Source organism: Lissotriton helveticus, chromosome 10, assembly GCF_964261635.1.
Source record: "Lissotriton helveticus chromosome 10, aLisHel1.1, whole genome shotgun sequence".
Classification (NCBI taxonomy): domain Eukaryota; kingdom Metazoa; phylum Chordata; class Amphibia; order Caudata; family Salamandridae; genus Lissotriton; species Lissotriton helveticus.
In genome coordinates, this window is record NC_136071.1 from 929,454,340 (window position 1) to 929,480,271 (window position 25,932).

General features: G+C 44.3%; 1 protein-coding gene across 3 annotated transcripts in view; it reads left to right on the forward strand.

The window, feature by feature from the left end:
- STEAP2 (STEAP2 metalloreductase) overlaps window positions 1-25,932 on the forward strand; it is a 434,593-nt gene that overhangs the window by 163,666 nt on the left and 244,995 nt on the right. For all 3 annotated transcript variants that reach the window (XR_013601690.1, XM_078663584.1, XM_078663585.1), the window contains exon 3: window positions 11,131-11,658. Coding sequence is in view for 2 of the 3 variants with exons in the window: in XM_078663584.1 (XP_078519710.1) it covers window positions 11,131-11,658 (528 nt within the window). In the remaining variant the exon portion in view is untranslated. The remainder of the gene's footprint in view (window positions 1-11,130; window positions 11,659-25,932) is intronic.

Below are 25,932 nucleotides of genomic sequence, written 5' to 3' on the forward strand. Positions count from 1 at the left end.
GAAACTTGATGACAGGCACCTTAATGCAGGACGTGATTGCAGAGGCCTTGTGATTCAAGCCACTAAGAGAAATATGCATGGGTGACATGCACATACATGTAACATAGGGTACACGTAGGGGGCATCTTGGTCAGGCAAAATTTCATTTTCCTCATGAACCAAAAAGTCATGGATTTGAATATATTTAAACCTCAGTTCCTCTGTCAAGTTATATAAGTTTTTAAGTGCAGCGAAATCTAAAAAGCCATTAGAGCCATAGAGAACCCCAAGAGTAGAAATTCCGTAGGTGGACCGTTTGTTTGCCCGTCCGTCGTTAAAGATCCCGGGTTTCCCCAAAGCCGTAGTTTGGGATGAAAAAAATATGTTTTACAAAAAGACAAAATATTGAACCAAATCTTGGCTGTGTCTCTGGCGGTCTTAAATTGGACCCTTTTGTAAAAATTTGGGTCATTCAATCTTAACAAAAACATTCTAGAATCTGAGTTGAGCATAATCATATGGAAAAAAAATTGCGTATCCGAAGTAAGCAAGGAACGAAGACGACTGATAAAAGTGGCCCAGAAGTACAGTCCCCCCCGTAGCTAAGGAGCCTTTAAGTGCTGACAGGGACCTACGCACTTTCTTGTATCCCCAGATAAAACAACTAAAATTGCGTCAAGTTTTTAAAAAAAGGAGTTATTAAGTGCCAGTGGTATAGATCGAAATAAATAAAGGAATTTCAGAAGGATTTTTATTTTAATCAGATGGATTCTACTAATGATATTTAAAGGAAGTTTATGCCATTTTTTTAATAGCAAAACGGTTGTTCTTAATAACGCATCATAGTTTATAGCAATTATATCTCTGGTTTTAGATGATATTTTTACCCCTAGGTAGTTAGCGACCCCACAGATTCCACAAATCGTGACCGAAGGGTTGTAAGAGTGTCAAGCTTCATACCAAACAGATTCCATGGAAGGATCTGATGCTGGAATTTTTACAGTTGCAAATGTTCCAATTAACGCCATGGTTTAATATGAAATTGTGCATTAGGCAACATCAATCGAAGGGATACCTTTTCAGAAATAGCACTTTATGGGTATGTAGTAACCCTTATACAAACAAGCTGGGTATGTCGTGAACTCCCAGTCGGGCTTTATCTTGAAAGTGTTGAATTCGCTTGTCTGCCTTTGGTCCACATTCATAATGTCATTATCTTTCGCAGAACTTATGAAAGTGTTTTTTCCTCTAAACAACGATTTTTTATACCATCAGACAACACAAATATGCCACTAACTTGCAATGTTTAAGTTTTAAGGTTTAACAGTCGTATAAGATAAACATGTAGTCCAAGTTGATATATTTTCTTCTTGCTGGTTTAGACCATTTGTATCTCAGATTTGGATAGTTGTTACTAGGTTTTGCAATGTAGATCAAGTCAGTGGTCAATATTCTATATAAACCTCTTCATTTTACCACTGAATTGGAGAGGACTTCGCACCAGTTTATTACGTGAGAGCCTGGCAGACTGCTGTGCATATACACTTATGATAAGTCGATCCAGTGATGAGGTGTAGTAATCAGGGACCACGGTAGAGATATGTAGACAATGTACATTTATTCAGGTAGCAGACAGGCAGGTAGAACAAGTCCAGGTATAAGTCACAGCAACCCCACCAGGAGCAACCTGCTAGCTGCTCAGCCCCATCCACCAACTGTAATTCCTGATTCAGTCACCCAAGCATTCCACTCATAGCCCACACACCAAACATTTCATTCAGAACACTCACACAGACTGAGCAGCCAGGGACAGGGAAACATGGGAAAGGCAATCCTTAACATCAGGATACTGCATTTCTCTTCCCTAATGAACAGAAGAATGATGTAACGTAAACCAAGCATAAAAGATAAAAACAGCATAAAACTGTATACATAAAATTAAAGCAACAGTACATAGGGAAAAACAACATTGCAAGGGGACTAAAACGAATCCAGATTAATCTAGAGCCCAGATTCAGGGATGTGGGAAACACGCATCACTAGAGGGAAAGGAACAGAAGACTAGAGAGAAAGATGGATAAACAATAATACCCATCCCCCTCCTCTTATGAAGAAAAAAATGAGAAAACGTACAAATGTATCATCTCCAATGTAAGGAGTGAAGTATATGTGGACAGAAGGGACTAGTACCCGACATCCTGCCCCCACCCTAAGAAGGAGACAACGTACTTGTGAATGAGGACTAGAGGGACTATTACCCAATGTCCTGCCACTGCAGACCAACGAGGACAACCAGCAAGTCTAAAAAGTTCAAACCCAGTGCAAAGCAAGGCATCCTATGCACGCAGGGACCCACCCCTGCAACAAAAACTCACGCAAAGTGTCTTATGCACGCAGAGACTCACCCCTGCAACAAATATCTGTGCAGCGCAAGGTGTCTTATGCACGCAGGGACCACCCCTGCAACAAAACACAATCATCATCCCCCAAAACGAGGTCAAAAAATGTAGATAAGGGAGGAAAAAAAACAAAAAACGTACCCCCATGGCCACCCCTCATATAAGGGATAATGTGAACACTGTACAAACAGAAATTCAATGCACATTTTCGAAAATAACACTGCTTAACACTGTATCAATAAGTATGACAAATCCCCATATAAGGCTTGTAGGAGCATTGTCAGAAAGCAAAAGTGAATCTGTAACAGTCATTTAACTGGATCGTAGGCAACACTTGTGAGCAAAGACTCCCATGAAAGTGTCCAAATGCTGCTCCGCCTCAGACCATTCAGCTAACAAAGTTTTATGCCCAAATAAAGAAACGTATGTTTCATTCGATACAGAGAACAGCTGGGGAACAGTAAGCGATGAAGCGCCTTGCTGAGCATTCCTCTCTCAGACGTTTGTCAGTCATCAAGCTTCAGTTAACTTTATTGAAACTCCGTACTCGTAAAATGGACGTGAATGGCAGATCATGGCAAACTGAATGAGTGAAACTGGATGAAAGAACAGCTAAAAACACACTGAAAAGATTTGAAAAGTACCTCCAGCCAGAAGAGTTTTACAAAAGAGCGAGTCCCTTCACGGACTGCAGAGAGCCCATCAGGAACGCGCCGAAGATACTATAAGGAGTCCTTAACATCCTTCCATCTTGACACGACGTGCAGGTGTAGACTTGATTGGCGAAGAGAAAGAGACCCAAAGCGAGAATCCGCATTGTGTGTCATCACCGAAATGGCGGCGTGCTGTGTCACGTAGTCCTGGGAGGCTCACGGCAGCGGCGTCCCCTAAACGCCAGAAGGCATCAATGTAGCTGAGGGAACGGGCACGTCATACTGTAGAATGCGACGCAATGTGAGGAAGAACAGAGCAGAGACTGCGTGTGATAAAAGTGCTAAACAAAGGTGAGCGCACACAGGCGCTTGTAAAGTTCTTTTTTTTTTTTATTTATTCAAAACTGCGGTTGGACGCTGAAGACTTGAGGTCTCAGCCTAACCCAACAATGCTAGACAAAAATTGACCTACGCTCGCAAAACATTGTCGCTAAGTGGGAAAAGTTCACTTCCAGACTTGTCCTAAGTCTGCTCAGGAGTGTCATATGGTGCAAACATGCTCGGTCACCCGTAATCGCTCTTCCAAACACTTTCTTTGCATCATAAGTACTGGCGTACTGTATGTTGAGGTTTGTGGACACCACAGCTGTTTGGCCTCAAACACGTCTTATCACCTGACCTCGTACTTCCAGCTACTGCCACTGATTTGACGACAGCGCAGCCCCAAACATGTCTCCTGGCTCAGTTCCAACGCAGGCAATGAACAGGCACACGCTCTGGGCAACGTCATTGTAGTGAAGATATAGACTTACTGTACTCAAAAGCTCACTCTGCGCAGCGCCCATGAAGTATCTTGTTGTACAGCACGCTTGTGTGGGGGCTGTCCGAGGTGATGGACACCGGTGGTGCGGCTTTGCGTGCTGTGGCTGTACCAGTTTCATATATTGTCCTTGTAGAATAATGTCTTTAGAGTGACACAGTTGTGTGTCCCCATGTAACTCTTGTTTGTTTCGTCTTGTTCCTGTGGCTTGCTTTAGTCGGCTCCTTTCCATCATGATGAAGGAGGCATCCTGAAGTATTTTTATGTCCACTTGTACCACTGTAGAGCGTGGGGACGTCCTCAACTCGTCACCAAAAATAAGTGTAGTAATCAGGGACCACGCTAGAGATATGTAGACAATGTAGGTTCATTCAAGTAGCAAATAGGCTGGTAAATAGGTAGAACAAGGCCAGGTATAAGTCCAGCAACCCCACGGGAGCAGCCTGCTAGCTGCTCAGCCCCATCCATCAACTATAATTCCTGATTCAGTCACCCAAGCATTCCACTCATAGCCCAAACACCAAACATTCCATCTAGAACACTCACACAGGCTGAGCAGCCAGGGACAGGGAAACATGGGAGAGGCAATTCATAACATCAGGATACTACAGAGGGCTTGAACTTAACTGATTGTGTGTTTTCCTTCTGAAGGAGCTCTCTCTGTCCCTGGTGAAGGCTGTTGAACACAGATGATCCTCTGTGAATAGGTATGCGGGTCACAGGGCCAGAGAAACTGTAGAGGCTGGTTATTCCAGGTTCTCATAGTGTAGCCCATAGAAGTAGCTTTAGGGTGGTAGGCTGCTAGGAACATTCCAAACTGTTAATTTTATTCTCACTGCTATCAACATGCACAAGCAATGTTTAAATTGCATTCTATGGTTATTATTCATGTATTAAGCAATATAATAAAACAGTTGAATTAAACATTTTTAAATATATAGGGCCGGATGTATCAAAGAGTTTTACTCATTCTCCGTCTATGGGAAAATGTTTTAGTACATGTGACTCAGTCTTTTCTTAGTGCTATGCTTGAGTGTGCTATTCTAAGAACGAAATTGGGTTTGAATTACCACTGTATCCCTGAACCCTGTATGGGGCTGTTAGTAACACAGAAAGCACAAACACTATGCCGACAGTAATGATCAGTGGACTGTGTGGGGCTGCAATAACCTGGACTTCCTTACTCAGTGGTGGTGCACTGAACTAAGTCCTTGCACCCGTGGGTTAGGAATCCAAACAGTGGAGACCTTGACCCTAGACACCAGGATATGCAACAGTATTGCCAACATACAAATAGTCCTAATGGATATGTCTCAATTTCCAAGGCTCTGCTTTGTATAATCATTCTTTAACTGTGTCATTTACTAAAGAACTTCTCCTTTGTTTGGTGGGCTTGATCTGACCCCCTCCCCTCTCTCCGCTTAAACTACATGGATCAATGTGGTGTACACTTACAAGCTGTGAAGATGGGCATTAGGTGTTAATCTGCTGCACAATGCTGGATAGTTGCAGTCCAACAGGGTCAATACATTGAAATAACATTATATACTGCACTCCCCTTATACTTAACCTATCATATGCTGTATAAGTCGCTACAGACTGTACTTAGAGTGTGTTGCTGGAGAACAGCTGCGATATGCTGCAGATTGGGCCCTGTCCCACTTCTAATTTATGCCGGCAATGATGTCCTGATGGCTAATACTCCTAGGGCACTGCAAGCTTTGTTAAATACTTCAGTTTCATTTGTGGATGTCCTATAGCAGAAGGTTAACCTGGGTAAACCTTTTTGTCGTGATTTCTGGAAAGAGGTATCTATACCAGTGTCGGTTCTGTGCAGAGAATGCCACTCTTTTTTTTTTTTTTTTAATTCCTCATATACCAATAATGGGTATTCTGGATAGGGTATCTCCTCCTCTCGCCATTGCGATGTACCGGCCACCAGGATTAAATTCAAGGGATTCAAAAAGAGAATCCCCTCCAGGCTGAAACTGTTTGCTATGTCCACTCCATACCCTTTAATCTGGAATACCCTTGGTTGGGTAGGAGACAAAACACCAACAGTACCCGGGTAAAATCATAGGAATCTTCTCATCTGTTCCGCCAAGCCGCCAAGGCCGCCCAGATCTTAACAAGGCTTAAGCCATCACAAGCAATATCAGATTCGCTGACATATATGATATAACTTAGACAATCAGCAAAGGTGGGAGCCTTCTCTGATTTCCAGGATTTACATATTTCCCGTCTAGCCAATACCATTATATAAAATAAGAATTTGGTCCTCATCTCATTAAGCTGGTACTCTTCCCCTAGCCCAAAAAGGATGATCATGGGTGTAATGGCTATATGAGTACCCAAAACTTCCGTTATAAATTCTTCGATTTTAGCCCAGAAAGGCGATAGTCTTGGGCACTCAACAAACATATGCACATCGTCCGCAGTAGAAGCCTTACAGCGTGGGCAGCAGTGTTCAAGGTTTGTAAACTTAACCAGTTTCTTAGGGGATATATACGCTCTGTACAGGGTGAACAGATGATTTCGTTTTAAGGGGGCTGATTTCACGACTGTATGTAGTAGTTTAAAAGAATCTCCCCATAGAGCTCGTAATTTATCGCCCTGCAAAGCTGTTACTTCTCCCCATAGTTTATTAAGTTCAAGTTCTGTGACCTCATCCTTCTCATTTAAAGCCTCATACCAGAAGGAGATCTCTTTTTTCCAGCTCCCTTTTTTCTTTACCAGATCAAACTTAGGATTAGCTGTTAGACCCCAAGCTATAGTACTCCACCAGCTAGATAACTGATAAAATTTGAACCTGGTAAGAGTTCCGTTTGTCAGACGGGAGAGTGAATCCCACCCTAGTAACTCTGAGTCATCAAGGAGGTCCTTCCACTGCATGATACCAGCTGTTCTGAGGGGGAGTGATAATTGATCCCTGAGACATTCGGGTGTTCCCGGAGAGTCCCATATAGGGGCCAGAGGTGTATAATAGGGGATATCTAGTTTTTTTCTCAGAAACACCCAACTTCTCAGGGCCGTTCCCAATATCTTTAGTCTGACCTTCTTGTAGAATTTTGGGTCTCCAAACTTAAATAAGAAAGATTCATGCCCTAGGGGGATGCTATGTAATAGCGCCTGAAATAGCCGACCCAAGCAAGATGTATCAGCTTTGTCAGCCATTTGTCTAAAATTTCTAAAGTGAAAAGCATGGCAATAATGTAGGATGTCAGGCATAGCAAGTCCACCTATCTTCAGCTTTCTTCTCAATTTTTTCATGGAGATTCGGTGTGATTTAGAGTTCCAGATGAAAGATCCTATTCGTCCCTGCAATTTGGCAATATCCTTGGGGTTAAATGACAAAGGAATCGAGTTAAAGAGGAATGTGATCTTTGGCAAAATAACCATTTTAATTAGGTTTACCCTCCCGAAAATGTTCAATGGCAGTCCCGACCATCGATGTAAAAGTACACTTATATCTTTGTAAACTCTGTCCAAGTTGGCTTTGGAAATCTCGGAGATGTTCTGTAGCAAATGTACACCTAGATATCTCATCCGAGGCTTTGTTCCAGGCACTTGAACCACCGGATTCCATTGCATGACCTCGGTTTTCTCTTTGTTGATTCTGTACCCTGAAGCCTCACCAAAAGCTTCCGCATGATGAAATAATCGCGGAATTGATATTTCAGGATTGCATGTAAACAATAAAAGATCATCCGCGTATAAGGCAAGTTTTAAATCTAGTTCATTTATACGGAAAGGCTTGATTAGAGTATCCGATCTTAACTGGATAGCCAGGGGCTCTAAATATAGATTGAACAATAAGGGAGAGAGGGGGCATCCCTGTCTGGTGCCGCGAGTTATTTGAACCCAGTCTGTAAGTGAGTTGTTTACAAGAAATTTGGCTCTGGGGTGTTGATACAATGATTTAACAGATGCTATAAAGTTGGCTGGAATACCAAACTTTAACAGAACTTCCCACAAGTACAACCAACTAACCTGATCAAAGGCCTTGGCGGCATCAATTGCTACGATAGTTAATGGAGATTTTTCCTCTGTGGCATAATCAATGGCAGCAATTGCCTGGAAAGTCAGCTCGTTCAGCTGTCTACCAGGCATGAACCCCCTCTGATCCTCATGGACCACAGTCTTAATTACTTTGGCCAGTCTCCCTGCCAACACGCCCGCAAAGATTTAGTAATCTATATTTAGCAGTGAGATTGGCCTATAAGACTCGGCATTAGTAGGGTCTTTATTTGCCTTCAAAACTAACGTAACAGTGGCCTCTAACCAGGACGGGGGAATGGGCTCTCCTACTAGATGTACTTTATTAAATAAAGACGTAAGAATAGGAACCAATATGTCAGACCCCATTTGGTATACTTCTACCGGGAGCCCATCTGGGCCAGCTGCTTTTCCTCTGGCCATTCTTTTTAATTGATCGTGAACTTCCCCCTCCTTGATCAAAGAACTCAAAAACAGGCTATCTGTCTCAGTCAGATGTGGCAGGCATACCCCCTCTAACCAATGGACTGCACCTTCAGTTAAGATTTGGTCGTTGTTCCCCATATATAGATGTTGCATATACGTTTTAATTTCTCTCAACATCTCGTCGTTGTCAAATGAGATGTCCCCAGATCTCTGTATCCTTAATTTACTTATCTGGTTCCTAGTACGATCGGATCTAGCCTTCCAAGCTAATATTCGACCAGATTTCTCCCCATAAGAAAAGTTCTGCAGTTTACTTGCATCCCACTTTTCTTTGATCATTTTATCCAGATTAGCCTGATATTTAATTTTTAAGCTCTCCAGCTCCTTCTGTATGGGAATTAGATTAATCTGCTGCTCTAGGGAGGCTATCTGTAATTCTTGTTCTTTTTGCTTTATTTTAAATACAGATTCATCTTCAGCCTTTTTCCTGATTGCCGGCAATGATGTCCTGATGGCTAATACTCCTAGGGCACTGCAAGCTTTGTTAAATACTTCAGTTTCATTTGTGGATGTCCTATAGCAGAAGGTTAACCTGGGTAAACCTTTTTGTCGTGATTTCTGGAAAGAAGTATCTATACCAGTGTCGGTTCTGTGCAGAGAATGCCACTCTTAAATAGATTACCACCTTTCCTTTCTTGGGGTACTTTTTGATACAGGATGCTCATGAAAGCAACATATTACTCTTAGGAATCCTCCGTTGGCAAAGTCCATTAATGCAATTTTCGCATTAATTTGGGACAATTCCTCTGAAGGAAATGTGCACTATCTATCGTACCAAGTGTATATCAGCAGCCATATATGGATGTGGAATTTGAGGGCCTGCTCCAGTCACGAAGCTTCAAGTGACACAAAATGTCCGTATAAGGAGGCTGTTGTCAGTTCATCAAGTTGCGCTTCTATTCTGTGTTACAGCGAATTAGGTGTGCCATTTGTAGAAGACCAAATCAGGCTTCAACCCCTGCTCCTCTGTTACAGGGTTTGGACCAAGCAGGAGGCCATATTGAGCCAACAGATCACCTCGGACTGTTTGGCCTTAGATCGTGTGCTCCATATTCCATGTCGTAGCTACATCAGGGCATTTTGTCATAAACATGAGTGCCCACATCTTTTTGACTGTTCAATGACATTAGCTAAAGTTGGTAAGGTTGAACTTAATCACTTATGTTTACAACATTTGGAAGTGGAAAAAGTCTTGCTGCTAGTCAAAAAGTCGTGTATAGGTGGTATTGTTCACTATCAGATCTGCAAGACAATTTGGTGTTTATTCATAATAGACAACAAAGATTTATTTGTACTCATGTTAGATTAAATCTGGCCCACCCCATTGTCTTATTTCCATGCTGTAATGATTGGTCTAGGTATTTGGATTATTACCAGGGCGGCTCCTCGTCTATGGTGGAGGAGGATCGTCACACTGGCTCAGACCCAGCAGCTGAACATCAAAATTATATTTTACTATTGTTGTATTTTTCATCTGCTGGCTCTGAACCAGCTTGTTCAGGGAGGAACGGGTAGGCTGAGCCATGGGAGGGGGGGGGGGCTGGGGAGATTTAAATATACACTTTTAAGTGCGCATGTCAGTGTGGCCGTCCATTTCAGGTCAGTCAAACTGACATGCAATCTTCGGTTTCTCCAACTAGGCTGTTTTGTACAGATGGGTTGGAGAAACAGCACAAACTCCTTGTGCATGAGCGAGCATTAATCCAGCCCGCTCGGGCCAATCCCCACGCTGCTCTCATGCTTGAGTAGCCGGGGGATTGGATGGGGAGTCTGATGCTGTCCCAGGGACTGCTGGTCTTTATATCTGTCAGCCGCTACTGATTTGTTACCCCTGTAAAACGAATGCTCCTTATTGTTTTTCTTTTTTTTTTTTTTTTCCAGGCCCTCAGAATTAATTTTATTAAACCAAATTTGACGGAGTTTATGATCAGACTATGTAGACAAGTGCTGTGTTTTTTTTGTTTTTGTTTTGCAAAATTTTAATTCAGCAGAAGTCCATCATTTAGTTTTAACCTATATTTGGCACGTTACTCATAGAACGTGATTAGCCACCTAACGGCTGCATTGTTATTTTTGTATTTTCTTTATTGTTTTTTAAATTTTAAGCCAAATAAAGTTGTATGATGACTTTTAACCTTTAAACTGTAGAATCTTGTATCATTAGTGACAAAAGTACAGGTTACAATGGTGATACAAGTAGCAGTTCAGTAGTTAAAAATGATACTTTGCTGACGGTTATCAGCTACTGCAGCCTAAGTGAATCTATAGTGTGAGGCATCCAGAACGACAAGTGCAGTAGAACTCAAACAGTCTTTGGGATGAATGATTTAAGCGTTTGTTATGGTATTAGCAAGCATGATGTTAGTACAATTCTCTTATATAGTGGTCATTTGGGTACATGGATGTCTTGAGTCATATAAGCTCAGAAGTTAATGGGCTTTAGGTGTCATAGCAGTTTCCTTTAAAGGTAGGCAATCTAGAAATGACTCAAGGTCATTAAAAAAAAGTAGTCTTTGTCTGTTGCATATGAAATGTTTGTGGTCATATTTTCATGCTTTGTTTTGTTTTGTCTCTGTATCAATATATTTATGAATTCATTTATGATCTGTAATGCTCTCAATGTACTGAATTGCATTTGGAAAAGATGAGTGTTCCAGCATGTTCATTTTTGCATGAGGCAGTTATTAAAATTTACATGCTACCTTAATTATTTTAATCTGTAAATCCTTCTAACTCTGAGCTGTTCCAAATGATGTTGTTGAGTATTAGTCGTGACATATTTCTGTTTTTTAAACAGGTGTATATTTGCAGCAATGATCAACAAGCTCGCCATCAGGTTATCGAGTTAGCACGCCAACTGAACTTCATCCCCATAGATCTGGGGACATTATCCTCTGCAAGAGACATAGAAAATGTACCTCTGAGGCTATTCACCCTGTGGAAAGGTCCAGTGGTAGTGGCTGTGAGTCTTGCTACTTTTTTCTTCATTTATTCTTTCATCCGAGATGTCATTCATCCCTATGTGAGAAACCAGCAGAGCGACTTCTACAAAATTCCTATTGAAATTGTGAACAAGACTTTGCCAATTGTTGCTATCACCCTTCTTTCCTTGGTGTACCTGGCAGGATTATTAGCAGCTGCCTACCAGCTCTTCCATCATACGAAATATAGACGGTTCCCTCCTTGGCTGGAAAATTGGCTACAGTGTCGGAAACAGCTTGGATTACTTAGTTTTTTTTTTGCAGTGGTCCATGTTGTTTACAGCCTTTGTTTACCAATGAGGAGGTCGGAGAGATACTTATTCCTCAATATGGCTTATCAACAGGTAAGATGTCTCTTTCCTCATTTAGGTAAAATGCATTTTGTCATTATCATACAGAGAACAGTTACAGTATTTAGTGTGGTTCAATATTTTATTTATTTGAAAAGTTTTGTATAGCACGGACATGAACCGACAGAGTATCAGAGTCCTGTACATGTAAGCAAACCATAAAAGAAGTTAAGCAGACATAGGGTGATCATCATAGATATAAGAAAACAAAGCAAAACATGGATAAGAGGTAGATCCAAACGGTAAAGCAAGAGCTAAAAGTTAGTTTGGTAACTTCAAGTCTATAGTTGCAGGCAGGCTAGCTTGAACTGGATCCTTGTTTTAAGAGTGAACCAATTAAGTTGAGTTAGATTTGGTGTGATGTGATCTTGTTTTCGTGATCCCATGAAGAGTCTGGCCGCTGAGTTCAACGTAGCTCTAAGGTGAACCAGTCCGGCTTTAGGTAGCCCCACCAAGGTTGCTATGCCTTAGTCAAGGCAGGAGAATACTAGGGATTGTACTGCTAACTGCATGTCATCCGTTGACTGGAAAGGTTTGAGTTTCCTTAATTTGTTAAGTTGTTAATTGGCTCCTCTTGTGGTTGCACTGATGTGATTTTGTTTATTCAGGTGTTTGTCCAGGGTTATGCCAAATGGTTTAGCGGAATCTACAACATGAGGAGCACAATTGAGCCCTATTAGTAGTTTGAGCCAGTCTTCAATGGGGCAGAGTGATTTTGGGAAGCAATCAAGAGGAATTCCGCTTTGAGCACTTTTAGCATAAGGTGATTATGAGTTAGCCAATGTTGGGTTTTCAGAAGAGCAGTATTAAGAGTTGTGATGTCATCCGGTGATGACATTCTTAAGTATAATTAATTGAGTGTCGTCTGCATACGTGTGATATTGTATGTTTGCGAAGTTCAGAATTTCGGTGACTGTTTCCATGAGTAGGTTAACAAGCATTGGAAATGCAATAGGTCTCGCACCATTAGAGTTAGTGCTTTTAGAATTGTTTATGGGTTTTTTTTGTAAATGTTTAGCATTTTTGTTTCCTGTAGCCTATGCTAAAGAATTACAAATAAAAAAAGCCATAAACCTTTCTAAAAGCTCTAACTGAAATGGTCTGAGACCTATTGCACTGTGTGAGGGTGAGGGGTTGAGGGTGAGTGAGGGTGAGGGTGAGGGTGGGTGAGGGTGAGTGAGGGTGAGGGGTTGAGGGTGAGTGAGGGTGAGGGGTTGAGGGTGAGTGAGGGTGAGGGTGAGTGAGGTGTTGAGGTTGAGTGAGGGTGAGTGAGGGTGAGGGTGAGTGAGGGTGAGTGAGGGTGAGGGTGAGTGAGGGTGAGGGTGAGGGTGAGGGGTTGAGGGTGGTGAGGGTGAGGGCGAGTGAGGGTGAGGTGTTGAGGGTGAGTGAGGGTGAGGAGTTGAGGGTGAGTGAGGGTGAGTGAGGGGTTGAGTGAGGGTGAGGGTGAGTTAGGGTGAGGTGTTGAGGGTGAGTGAGTGTGAGGGTGAGGGGTTGAGGGTGAGTGAGGATGAGTGAGAGTGAGGGTGAGTGAGGGTGAGTGGTTGAGGGTGAGTGAGGGTGAGTGAGGCTGAGGGTGAGTGAGGGTGAGGGTAAGTGAGGGTGAGGGGTTGAGGGTGGGTGAGGGTGAGTGAGTGTGAGGGGTTAAGGGTGAGTGAGGGTGAGGGTGAGTGAGGGTGAGACCTAAAAACGACTTGAAAAAACAAGATCACACAGAAAACCAGCTTCTACTTCAAGTTATTTGTTGGAGCCCTCACACCTCTCAGAAAGTAGGCACTCTGAACTTTTTTTAAATGTATTTTCTTTTCTTTAATGGTACACATTCGCAACTCAAAAGTGTAAAGGAGTTGATAAACCAAAGGAACAGTGAATTATATTTCATTTCGATAATTTTATGGAGATTTCATCGACCTCTGCAGCAACAGCATGTCTGTCTGCATGCGTTTGTGTTTGGGAGAGAAATAAAACGTGTCTTGCAAATCACCTGTGTACCAGGTATGCTGGAGTCTCCGAAATACGATTTATTATTAATGTTAATACATGACAACATACACAAGAAGCACCTTCTCTACATGCTACCACGCGAGAATGAGCATGTTAAACTCTGCAGAGCACACTTTGGCATGAAGCACCCGGCTGCGGTGCGGTGTACAGTCTGTCTGCAAATAACTCGGCGCTGGCAGGCAATTAGTGTGCATGAACAAGTGAAGTTTTTATCGCACCGACCACGCGCGCTGAGCTCTGAGGAACATTCCCTAAATGTGCTGATATTTTGTGAAACGGGCACATGCCAAATGCGTGATGTGTGGCGCTGCTCAGTGAGACACAACACCACAACTTAAAAACAGTGTTCACAACAAGTTCTCACTTCCACTCTCTTGACAAACAACAGGCATGTCTAATTCGATATCAGCACGTTGTTATTGTTCACGTGCTCCTGAAAAGTAAAGTTATTTTCACATGCTGTGTTAGCTTTTCATGTAGCGCGGTACTTGTTAAAGCATATAGCACACCTTTGTTAGAGGAACTTGAATTTCAACACACAGCATTTACTGTTCGTAATACATGCAGTTCTGATTATGTAAACATCATTAAAATGCTGTGTTGCACCTTTCAGTTATCTGAAAGAAAACGCATTGATAAATCATTTAAATACAAAGTACCCTAAATGTTTTTCGACTGGGTTAATTACTTGGTTTGATTTGAATTCACCTGCGCCTAGCACCGCGATGCCATCCAAACAGCTACATTAGAACAACTACTTCACTTTACAGACACTTCTGTGCGAAAGTTTAAGTTTGAGACCAACAAGAAGTAACCATACCGAACATGAAAAGAGTATGGGGCTATACAAATAAAAATAAACAACACGCAATTCCTTTCCCGCATTAAAACACCGCCCAGCCGAGAAGAAAGTCACAAACACCCAACTCCAATGACATTCCAACTTCAAAGGAGCCAACAGAAACACAGGAAACGAAAGAAAACTGCTGCAGAGAAGCTCTTCCAACTGCACAAAAGCCAGACACCTACCTAGGAGCGAGGAAACGCTGCATCCACCGGCGTCAAGGCGAAGGAAAAGTTAATCACTAGTGAAAAAAAAGCGAAAGAGAAAGCAGGGTAACCTGACCCAGGAGGGGGGAGGAGGGAGGAGAAATGCGTCTCGGCCGGAGCAGGGGGCGGAGCAGGGAGAGCGGGCTTTGAAATGCACTTCACACGGCCGGCCGGTCGTGAAACTGAAAGCATGGCCGGCCGGCCGTGAAAGCCTTTGATGCCGCAGGGGGTGGAGCGGCACCAGCTGGGAGAGTAGGCAAGGCAGGCGGCTGGGGGCATGTGCACGCGCTTTTAAGCTCAATGCGCATGCGCATTGAGCTTAAAAGTCACGGGCACTGCAAGGAATCGCCACGATTCCTTGCAAGTTGGACAAAGAGTGGATAAGCCCCCATAGTCTCGCTTGCTCGATGCGCATGCGCATCGACAGGCGAGACCTAAAAAGCATGGGGGAGAGTGCGTATCCGTGTTGAATGCGATGGGAGATCGAGAAGTATAAGAAGGCAGAGGTCGTTCTGGTTAAGTAATCTCAAGGCGTAATCGACGATGTGTGTTAGGGCAGTTTCTGGACTGTCTGGATCTGAAACCCGATTTGAATTGGTCCATAAATTGAAACTGTTCTATGTGATTACAGAGTTGTTTGTGAACACATTTTTCAAGTAACTTGGCTACGGTCATGCTATTAGAGATTGGCCGAAAGTTGTTCGGATTAGATAATACTGCATTAGGCTTCTTCCGGATGGGGGTGACTTATCCTAATTGGAGGCAGTCAGGAATCAGACCCTGCAGGAGAGATTTGTGGACAATCTTAGACCAGAGTGGGAGCACAAAGGATCTAAGCTCTTTGAAGCACTTGGCGGGCAACAGATCATTGAAATGATTTGAAGGTTCCTGGGAGGTTATAATAGTTTTTCATCAAGTAGTGAAAAGGTATTCCACGCCGCAATATTTTGTGGAGTATAATCCCTGTATCCTGAGAGAGGGGACTGACCAAGGGTAAACATGGAGAAGGGAGTTGGTTGGGTTGATAAATGTGTATTTGTAATGGTTTATTGTACTTCTAGCTCAATCTTTCTTGTTTTGTCTCTGAAGTGTGTAGAGAACTCCTCACCACTTGGAAGTGAGTAGTTAGGTGAAGAGAACTGGTTGGTTGAGTGGTTTGCTTATTGTTTGATGATTTCAAGAGTTTTTCCGGTCTGTTATTGCCATTGTTAAGTTGTGATTTAAAGTGATTGGTTTAGGCGCAACGCATATGTTTATGATACGCACTTCTTGTCTTCCTCAACTGCTTGAGGTTTGTTGTAGAGGTAGAGTTTCTCCATTGTTAGAACTGGGATTTCTGTTTGGCTAAGGCTTGCGCCAAAGCCAGGCAGAAACCACCATTCTAGTCAGGGCAAGGGAGTCGCACGCCAAGATAACCCCTGCTCCCCCCCTTGGTAGCTTGGCACGAGCAGACAGGCTTATCCCGTAGGCAATGTGTAAAGCATTTGCGCACGCACACGACAGCAACAACATCCTTTGTTGTAAAAGGTGCAGGCAAGGGAGAACCAGCTACAACTGGTTATGGGGAACTCCCTTTCACTGGCCAGGCTAGGGACATCAGACGCACCACAGCGGGTGGAACGAGCATTGTTGAGGGAAGGACCAGCCCTATTCAGGTCCCAGGTGTACCCCTCCCTCACATCAGCATGCTAATCTCTCCATTCACCACCGGGGCAGACCCATCCTGACTCCTGGAGCCAGGCTCACCAGCCAGCTCCAGCCAATCACACGCCAGACACAAATTACACTAACACGCCAACTTCTAGAAGTGGCACTTCCACACTAGACACAATCAAGCCGCCTACATCATTGCGCAGCATTCAATCTCCCGAGTTCGCACATACCAAACTTGACCCTGCACTCCCCACACATCAGGAACTACCATGGTCACACATATTCCCCATGCTTTCCTATGGGAGGGCAGGTCACTCTCACCACACACACAGAGAGCGCACACACTTTACACTGGACCACAGTGAAAAGGTGCACAGAGACCTAAAATCACTAACACCAGGTTACAGAAATAGGCCAGGAAAAAGCAAAAAGTTTTGGGGTCAACCTGCCAAAGGGGCCAGGTCCAACACGACCCCCTTCCAGCCAAAACGCAGGGTAGACCAATCATTCCCTTGATGGGCTTCCCTGCTTTGGGCGACAAAACACGGACACGGGCCCGCACGGCAGGGACACCCTCCGGTTCTACGCCACTCTGAACCCACATGGATTTCTCTCAACAAGAGCTCTCTGGCCCAACTAGGATACCCCACTGGCACTCTCTAGTCGTCCACAGCAAGGACCAGGCCCTAGGCCATCCAGATGTCACAGGTCCTGACTACTTCACAGAGTGGGGGGCAGTAACCCCTGGCACACAATAGCCAGTCTCCACTCTCCCTCTCAGTGTAGCTACAACTACCACTGGTCCTTCAACCTAGGGACCATACCCTCAGACTGACCAGAGGTCACGGGCAAGAATGCCCCACCCTACCTCTACTTCTGGGGTTCTGCACCCTCCACGGGAAGCACCCACCAGAACACATCTCTCCCACCAGATCAGGACCTCTCTCCATCACTGGTCTGGAACCTGGAAACTATTTCTCTTCGGAGGTACAAAGCACACAGCACAGTCCCTCTTCAAGCAGGTGGGGGGGACACAGCACACAGCAAAGTCCCCTTTCCTCTACCTTAGTGGAAACAACAAACTGCTGGTGAGCCCCAGAACACACAGCAAGGGCAGCCCCCTCAGTCTCTTCAGCTGATTTACGTTGGCAGAGATTCCTTCTTGATCTGGAAGTTTCCTAATCTCCCAACCTAGGATCTAAATCCTCAGGTTGCACCGGGGTCAGAGGTAAGGACGCCCTCCCTCTGCACCCCCTTCCAGAGTTCTGCACCCTCCCACCTTGGAGCGGTACCCCTGGAAGCCAAACCAGTCAGGACACTGATTACAGATGCCCTTCCCTCCAAGTCAGGCTGAACCTGAACTTGGCCTCCCCCCTCCTCGGGGAACGACCTCCAGAGGCCCCACAAATGGTCAAGCACTCTAGACGGGCAAATGCCCAGCGAACCAGGACTTCTGCACCCTCCACTTAGGAGCGGTACTGCCCAACACCAGGACCGCCGGAGTTCTGGCTACAGACACTCTCCATCCTCTAGACACAGGAAGATCCTCCTCAGATGACCTGTAAGTACAGCTTAGGCCCATGACCTGGCGCTCCCTTAAGGAACCCTCCAGGCCCTGAGACAGGGTTTCGGGCCAACGTGGGACACACCGTCCAACACTCACTCCGCCTCCACTGAGACAGGACGTGAGCCCCTACACCCCTACCATCCTACTGGGACCTAGCTGGGCTACACATGAACCTCTTCCCCTACACAGGATCATCAGATACACAAGCCACTCCTTTTGGAATCACTCCCCAATGCCTCTGCAAGACATCTAGCCCACCGCCAGACGTCCACCTTCTCGTCCAGTGCCTCTGCAGGACCTCCTGCACACCACCAGAGGTACACCTCCCGTGCAAGCTCTTTTTATTTACCAAAAAAAACTCACACCAACTCCAGTTCAACACACCACTCATCCACACACTCCCCCTCCAGACTGGTGAGACAGTTCCTCACTGCCCCTGACTCTCAACCTGTACCCCTCTTACTTAGCATCAGGCACCATACTCTGGGAACTGGGAATGGGACTTTACGCACTGGACACATTTTAGCTGCCACCACTGGATCCCACCATACTGGGGAATCCAGACACACACACTACACTCATGGGATAACCACCCTCCCGAGCAAGCAATTTCTCCTCCACACTCCCTCTCTTCCATCTACCCACACCCCTGGGGACAGGAACAGGGATTGGGCACTGGAACCAGCAAGGGATTCATTATCTATGGGAACCTCCTCCTCTACTGGCGTCCCGCCCTGTCATTTTCTCTCTTCTGCCACTAAACATAAAACGCAGGAACACCATTGGAAAATGACACTCTTGAGGAAAAACAAAATCAAAAACAATAATCCCCAACATGTGACTATCTAACATGCAGAGTTTTGTAATGTAGCCAGTAGTCGCTGTGGTACTGCGCAAACACAAGTCCTAATCCCACCGCTGCCACCAAAGTTAGAACTGGGATTTCTGGTTGGCTAAGGCTTGCGCCAAAGCCAGGCAGAAACCACCATTCTAGTCCGGGCAAGGGAGTCACACGCCAAGATAACCCCTGCTCACCCCCTTGGTAGCTTGGCACGAGCAGACCGGCTTATCCCGGATGCAATGTGTAAAGCATTTGCCCACGCACACAACAGGAACAACATCCTTTGTTGTAAAAGGTGCTGGCAAGGGAGAACCAGCTACAACTGGTTATGGGGAACTCCCTTTCACTGGCCAGGCTAGGGACATCAGACGCACCACAGGGGGTGGAGCCAGCATTGTGGAGGGAAGGACCAGCCCTATTCGGGTCCCAGGTGTACTCCTCCCTCACATCAGCATGCTAATCTCTCCATTCACCACCGGGGCAGACCCTTCCAGACTCCTGGAGCCAGGCTCACCAGCCAGCTCCAGCCAATCACACACCAGACACAAATTACACGAACATGCCAACTTCTAGAAGTGGCACTTCCACACTAGACACAATCATGCCGCATACATCATTGCACAGCATTCAATCTCACGAGTTCGCACATACCAAACTCGGCCCTGCACTCCCCACACATCAGGAACTACCATGGTCACACATATTCCCCATGCATTCCTATGGGAGGGCAGATCACTCTCACCACACACAGAGGGCGCACGCACTTTACACTGGACCACAGTGAAAAAGTGCGCAGAGACCTAAAATCACTACCACCAGGTTACAGAAATAGGCCAGGAAAAAGCAAAACGTTTTGGAGTGAACCTGCCAAAAGGGCCTGGTCCAACATCCATGATCTCTCTGCCACCCTTAGATTGTGTCTTTCATTTATAAGGGGGCAATTAAACCAGGGATTGGATTGTTTGCTGGGAAACCTTTTGAGTTGTTTTGGAGTGATTTCATCAAGCAAATTCGTCATGGAGTGGATGTAAAGTTTGGGTAGGTCTTCAAGGTTAGTCATATTAGGGGCAGAGGAGGGAGGTTATTGCTAATGTGGATAAGATCAGTAACGTTGATGTTCCTTAGATCGTGTGCCCATTGATTGCTTTTACGGGGTTGACTCTGTCTGATCAGTACCCTTTCCAAGACTTGAAGTGAGATTAGGTAGTTGTCTGACCAGTCGCAGGGTGATATGTAATCCAGTTGTATGATGTTTTCTTGGGCGATTTCTAAGTCTAGGGTGGTGCCCTTGTTGTGGATGGGTTTGTTGCAGGACTGGGTGAAGTTTAGGTCGGAGTGAAAGCCTTGGAAGTGCAGAGCAGAGGGTTATCTGTATCAAAATTGCTTTGCTTTGCTTGATTGTATTATGACAAGGACACTGAAATATACACTGGGATAAGGACACTGAAACAAACACACTTGAACACAGACATTGGGACAGAAACTCTGGGACATGAAGACACGGACTGGTTGGGGCAAGGGCAGTGGGAGAACAGTGGGTTATGTACTGGGCCTTGAATGATGTGACATGGATACAGGCACACATATTGGGCCATGGAATATGGAACATGACTTCATGAAATAGACCGAAGTTCTTCCAGAGACACAAGGGCAAATGGAAAAGGAAAAAGGAACAAAGACAACTACATACAAATGTAAACAGTTGTGCATAGTCACGGAGCCATGGAACTTGGTCAGTAAGGTACCAACATTAGGATGCTAACTCTGTGACAAGGACACATGAACAAAATCTCCTGAGGCAAGAACACTGGGACACCTGTCCAAATGCAGGGGAAGACAGACGATAGGACATCAGTATTGCGACAGTAGGAAATGGTTGCTGCAACACAATATTCACAACGGGCAATAGACAAAGTGGTCCTAGGACATGCACTTGGGTACTGATATTGGGTACTGGATGTATCGTGAACCCTGGAAAGCAGAAAAAGTGATACCTTCATGAGTCTCATATCATGGTCATTACCCTCAGACCTCCTGTCCTGATTTGGTGAGCCACCCTCCAAGTAGTTAACTGTGGCTGTAGGAAACTTATGACGAAGAGAAATCTTAGGAGTACATTGTGAAGGGATTTTCTCACACAAACACTGAGATATGAACCCAGGGAAAGCAGGGCAAGGACACAGGAAATGTATACGAGATAGGCATAAAGCCATGCACACTCAGGCTGTATAAGGGGCAGGGCCAGCACTGCACAAATACTAAGACATACGCACACCCCAATAAGAAATGACACATTTTTGATAGGCCTCAATGCCAGAAATAATACAAATGGCAGACGTGCTTTAGAATATCCTTACTTATCAATGACTTTCAAAGTGTTTTGCAGTTCAAGGGATTATGCAGGGAAATCTTATTGCAGTCACAGGTAGAAACTTGAGCTCCAGCTCCGGACTGTATGAATTGTATTTGTGAGCTAGAGTCATGGAAAAGTGTGTAATTGTCTGATTCTCCAATATAGTCTATATGGAAAGTGCAACAGGACTCAGTTCTTTGATAGACATCTGTTTCAAGCCAAGCCATCCTTGGTTCTATTTTTACCTGAAGGTGGAGTTGCAAACTACTAGCTGGCCTGTTCAATTTGTCCCCAAGCAATGCGTTGTGGTAAATGCAGAACATGGCGTTCCATATTCTGTGTGTTTGTCTTTGCTCTGGTCTTCAAGCCAATTTTGTACAGCGTTTGACACAGTGTTTCATCCTTATGTATTCATCAGAAAGGCGATGGAACATGACTTGCTACACTGTTTATGAGGATTACTCCCCAGCAGCCACTAACTCCAGGCCATGGAGACAGAGCACCAACTACCCCGTATCTGAAGATGGAGATGCATGCTTCACAAGTCTGTCCCTCCCAAGGATATGCATCAAAATGGGCTATTTGTATAACACTACTTTATTACCTTAGCATCTTGAAATATTTGTGAAATTACGCAACTTTTTTTCAAAGAAAAATTGTCTTGAGAATCTTTAATATTTTCAGTGGCACCTGGACTTGAACATTTCAATACAGTTGAGACTTTATTGGGACAAGTGATTTTCAGCCCTAATCCCTAAACAAATATCAACAGTGGAAAATGCCTTTCTCTACGCCTACCAGGTGTTCTTACAAGGAAACCTGGCAACATTAAATTGGATTGCTACTGCTTATTTCTGTGCTATGAATGCTGAGAAATGCTCAGTGTTAACTCTATGCAAGGGATGGGAATTTGTCGAAACGACGCGTAGTTCACCCTGACTGTGAAAGCTGTGGACATTCACAAACTATGAATGGTCAATTCCCACACTGAAAATGATCAGAAATTTACTTCAGCAAAGGACTCAATGACTAGGTTGGGAATGGACAGATTTGGAGGGCAATTTAGGAAATGGGTTTCTCTATAGGCAAGAAAGTTTTCCCTATTGGAGAGAAATGTTTTTTTTTTTTAATGTCCGTTTACTGATTGGGCACCATTTCCCTAGTAGTTAAGCCTATGCAATGCAGAATTACATATTAGGGAATGGGAACCTCAGTCTACAGGGCCCATGACATTCCTATTAGTATGTCTGTTAAAGTGCTCCTGGCACACATTTCCAGATGTAGTAATTGTATTAGAAATGAATGTGGATTCTAAAAAGTAATACATCTTCACCCGTCTGTAGGAGTACTTTAAACGGTGCATTTTTGCTTCTTTCTGTGAATTGCTACCTTCTTCTGAGTGCTGAAAATAGGAATCCTGAATTTGAAACTCTGTAAGAGTGATTTAACCATTCCAAGGTGGGGGATACTTTGAGAGCTAAGCATTTATGAAAGGACCTCTAAGCCAGTGTCTGTTACTACATGTCTAACAATTCATCACTAAGCATGAACAGATATTCCCTTGTCAAGTAATGGAAATCTCCAAATAGCACATGCAGAGAAATAAAGCATTCATTAATTATACATGATAGCTCATCCTGGCACAGCTAGCAAGACTAATGAGGAAGAAACCTTCTTCCTGCCATGGATTCAACATTAAAACTCATATTTAACTCACAGAACACTGTGAGCATCCTCCCATATAATTCTCACAGCATAAGAAATTTGAGCTCTGAAAAATACCATTTTAAGATTTCTAATATTAGCCCAGCTGTGCTTTTGTGTCATGTGATGGTGTAGACACAAATAAACATGATGGAGTCAGCCAGGTTTCTTAATTGCGGCATAGAGAATCATTTTCCCTCCTCCTCTCCATTCATCACTCAATGTCATTTAATCATCTTGCCCTCTTTGATATTCATACTGCCTAACTTAGTCTGCCTTCATTTCTCCTAACCTTTCCTCATACACCTTGAAGTGCCAGCAACCCCTCCCTAGTTCCAAGCACTTTGAAGAGAGACTGGGCCCAGCACAAGTTCATAGCCGAACAAAAAGAACAGCTACTATACTAATGAGGCTTAATATTCATTTTCCCATACACCCCCTACATTCTCCCAAAAACCCGGACTACCTATGTCATGTTCTTCTCACAAGACCTTTGAAATATCAGATCTGAAGTTCTTCACATGCTTTTCCAGTCACAGCTGGTTCCAATACGCTGCTGGGGGGGGGGGGACGGCTGGGCAGCAGCGGCGCAGTGGTTGTAATAAAAAAATACATTTAAAAAGTACCTGATCCTGCGGCCGCCTCTCGCTTCTCCTGCTGCTCTCTACATTCCCTAGAACAGACTGCTCAACCAAACCAGACGCTGCTCGTATACTATGAGAACAGCTGCCGGGATTGACCTGAGCGGGCTGCTTAGACGATCTGCGCAGGCAGTCTGGCATGTTCCTTCACCCGGCTGTAGAAAACAGCTGGGTTGGAGAAAACTAACTGCGCAAGTCTGTTTGGCTGGCCTAAAACGTTCAGCTAAACAGACATGAGCACTTAGAAGTACACAACCACTCCTCTGTGTGACCCCAGTTCTGCGCTACACACGCTGGCTCAGCCATCTGCTGAAAAATAAAACAATATTAAAATATAATTTTATTTTTCATTTGCTGGCTCTGATCCAGTGGGACGATGCTCCTCCGCCATTGCGGAGGATCTGCTGCTGTGTTTTTTATTATTGGGAATATGGTCACAGCACTGAGTGTTTGTTTATTCCCTTACACACATACCCCTTCCTTCTTTGCAAGGATAAGATCCAGAGCCCTTCTGTTCTGTATAACCATACTTTGCATTGCAAGAATTTCATTTATAATATTAGAAAGGGCAATAGCTCTGGCATGTGCCAGTCTCTCAATCAACTAGAGCATGTTTTCATATTCTTACTGTGTTTAAGGCAATCCTTACAGGAGGAACCATTGCTGAAAATGTATACATGGTTGGGCATTGTAGGATCTTTATTAATAGTCATAAATGTTGAATAATTCTCTGCTGCTCATGTGGACCCCGGAAAACCTTTTTAATGTATATAATCTTTGTAGAAATTCTCATTGGAGAATATTCCTCTTTCAAGCTAATTTCCCGTGGATTCTCAGTGTAGTCTGTGGGAGATCTCATTTTCTTTCCGAATGTTGAGAAAATAGACAGTAGCTTTTCGATTGTCCATCATTTGTCATGGAGTAAAGCTGCCTTTAATATAAAGAGCATGAAGAGAAAAAGCTTTGAGGTAGGCTTACACTGACAGAGAAGGAAAAGGAGCCTGCTCCTTTAAGAAACTGAGAAGTACCCCTATCTACAGTGCGTTTTAGTGGCAGTTTGCCTGTGATAGTCGGTTCTTTTTTCTGGATCCTTCAGGCAGGATCTCTAAACACCTCTGTGTTTTCTTGGCACCTTCGAAACAATTGTTTTTAGCTAAGGCATTTTTCAAGCCATTGTTTTACTAAACGTTTTAACATTCCTTCAGTTGAGTAAAGCTAATTTTACATTGAGCCAACACTTTTTTCCAGTCAGAAAGCCGCCTCTTTTTGCCAACTGCCCCGTATGTGGAAGAAAGAAGGCAAGCTCAGATGCATACAAAGTATGTGTGGTGTGACTTTCACCATCACATCAGGCAAAAGGATGTGACGTTTGTAATAAAATGTCAAAAAGGAGTCTTGAGGAAAGGGAGGGCATCAGATTAAGAGGCATGAGGACATTCGAGCAGAGAAAGAGAAAAAGAGAAGATTAGAAAGAGCTTAGTCTTGTCCTTCTGAAGAAACCTACAAATCTGGCAAAAAAACTCCCACAAAGGGAGATCTGCTGATAAAAGATCTCCTCCCAGACATAGTCATCGATGACCCTCCAATTGACACAGCTTGTCGGCATCGCGACCACCAACATCGCTGTCAAGACGTTCAGCATCGGCATGCTGATCCTCTGAAGAAGGGTTTATGTCGGAACTTTGTTGTCACCGTTTAGCATACAAATCGACGTCCAGACTATCACTGTCATTGATGCTGAAGAACACAATTGCACCAACTCCGCTACCATCACACACTCGATCGACATCAAAATCCCAACATACAATGTCAAAAAGTCATCTTTCACCACCACAAACTCCATTAACAGCCAAGAAGACTTGTACGACATCGGTTCTATTTATTTCGACTTCAAGGATTTCTCGGGTTAGGCTTTCTTCATCCCCAGAGAGGTCTGGCTCTCCTTCTGCCCCTATTAAAGCTTCTCAAGCATCTGATGATCCAGTGACTCACAGATACGCCACTTCACCCACAAAGCATCATCCAGAAGTCTAAGAGGCCTCAAACCATTTAAGCCCTTCGTTCTTTCACCAGACAGAAAAGCTTCCAAAACTATTTTCATGTCTCCTATCAGAAAATAGAACGCTTCACCTGTTCCGACAACACCACCTAGAATGCCCGGTAACAAAAGGGGTCTGTCCACTTCACATTTCAGATCGCCATCCGCGTTTCTCTTATACACCAACCTCTCCACCTCAGTCACCATGTAGAGCAGCGTTTCCCAAACTGTGGTCCGCGTACCCCCAGGGGTCCATGAGACATTCCCCGGGGGTCTGCAGGACTCTAGTGCCTGTCGTAGTGAAAAATGAAATGCCCATGCGTCCTCACAGTACACAAGAGCTGTGAATGTTGGCGCAGGGGCAGCGCGACCACAACAATACAATCGGGAGGCGGGGGCAGCGAATGGGCAGTCAGGGGG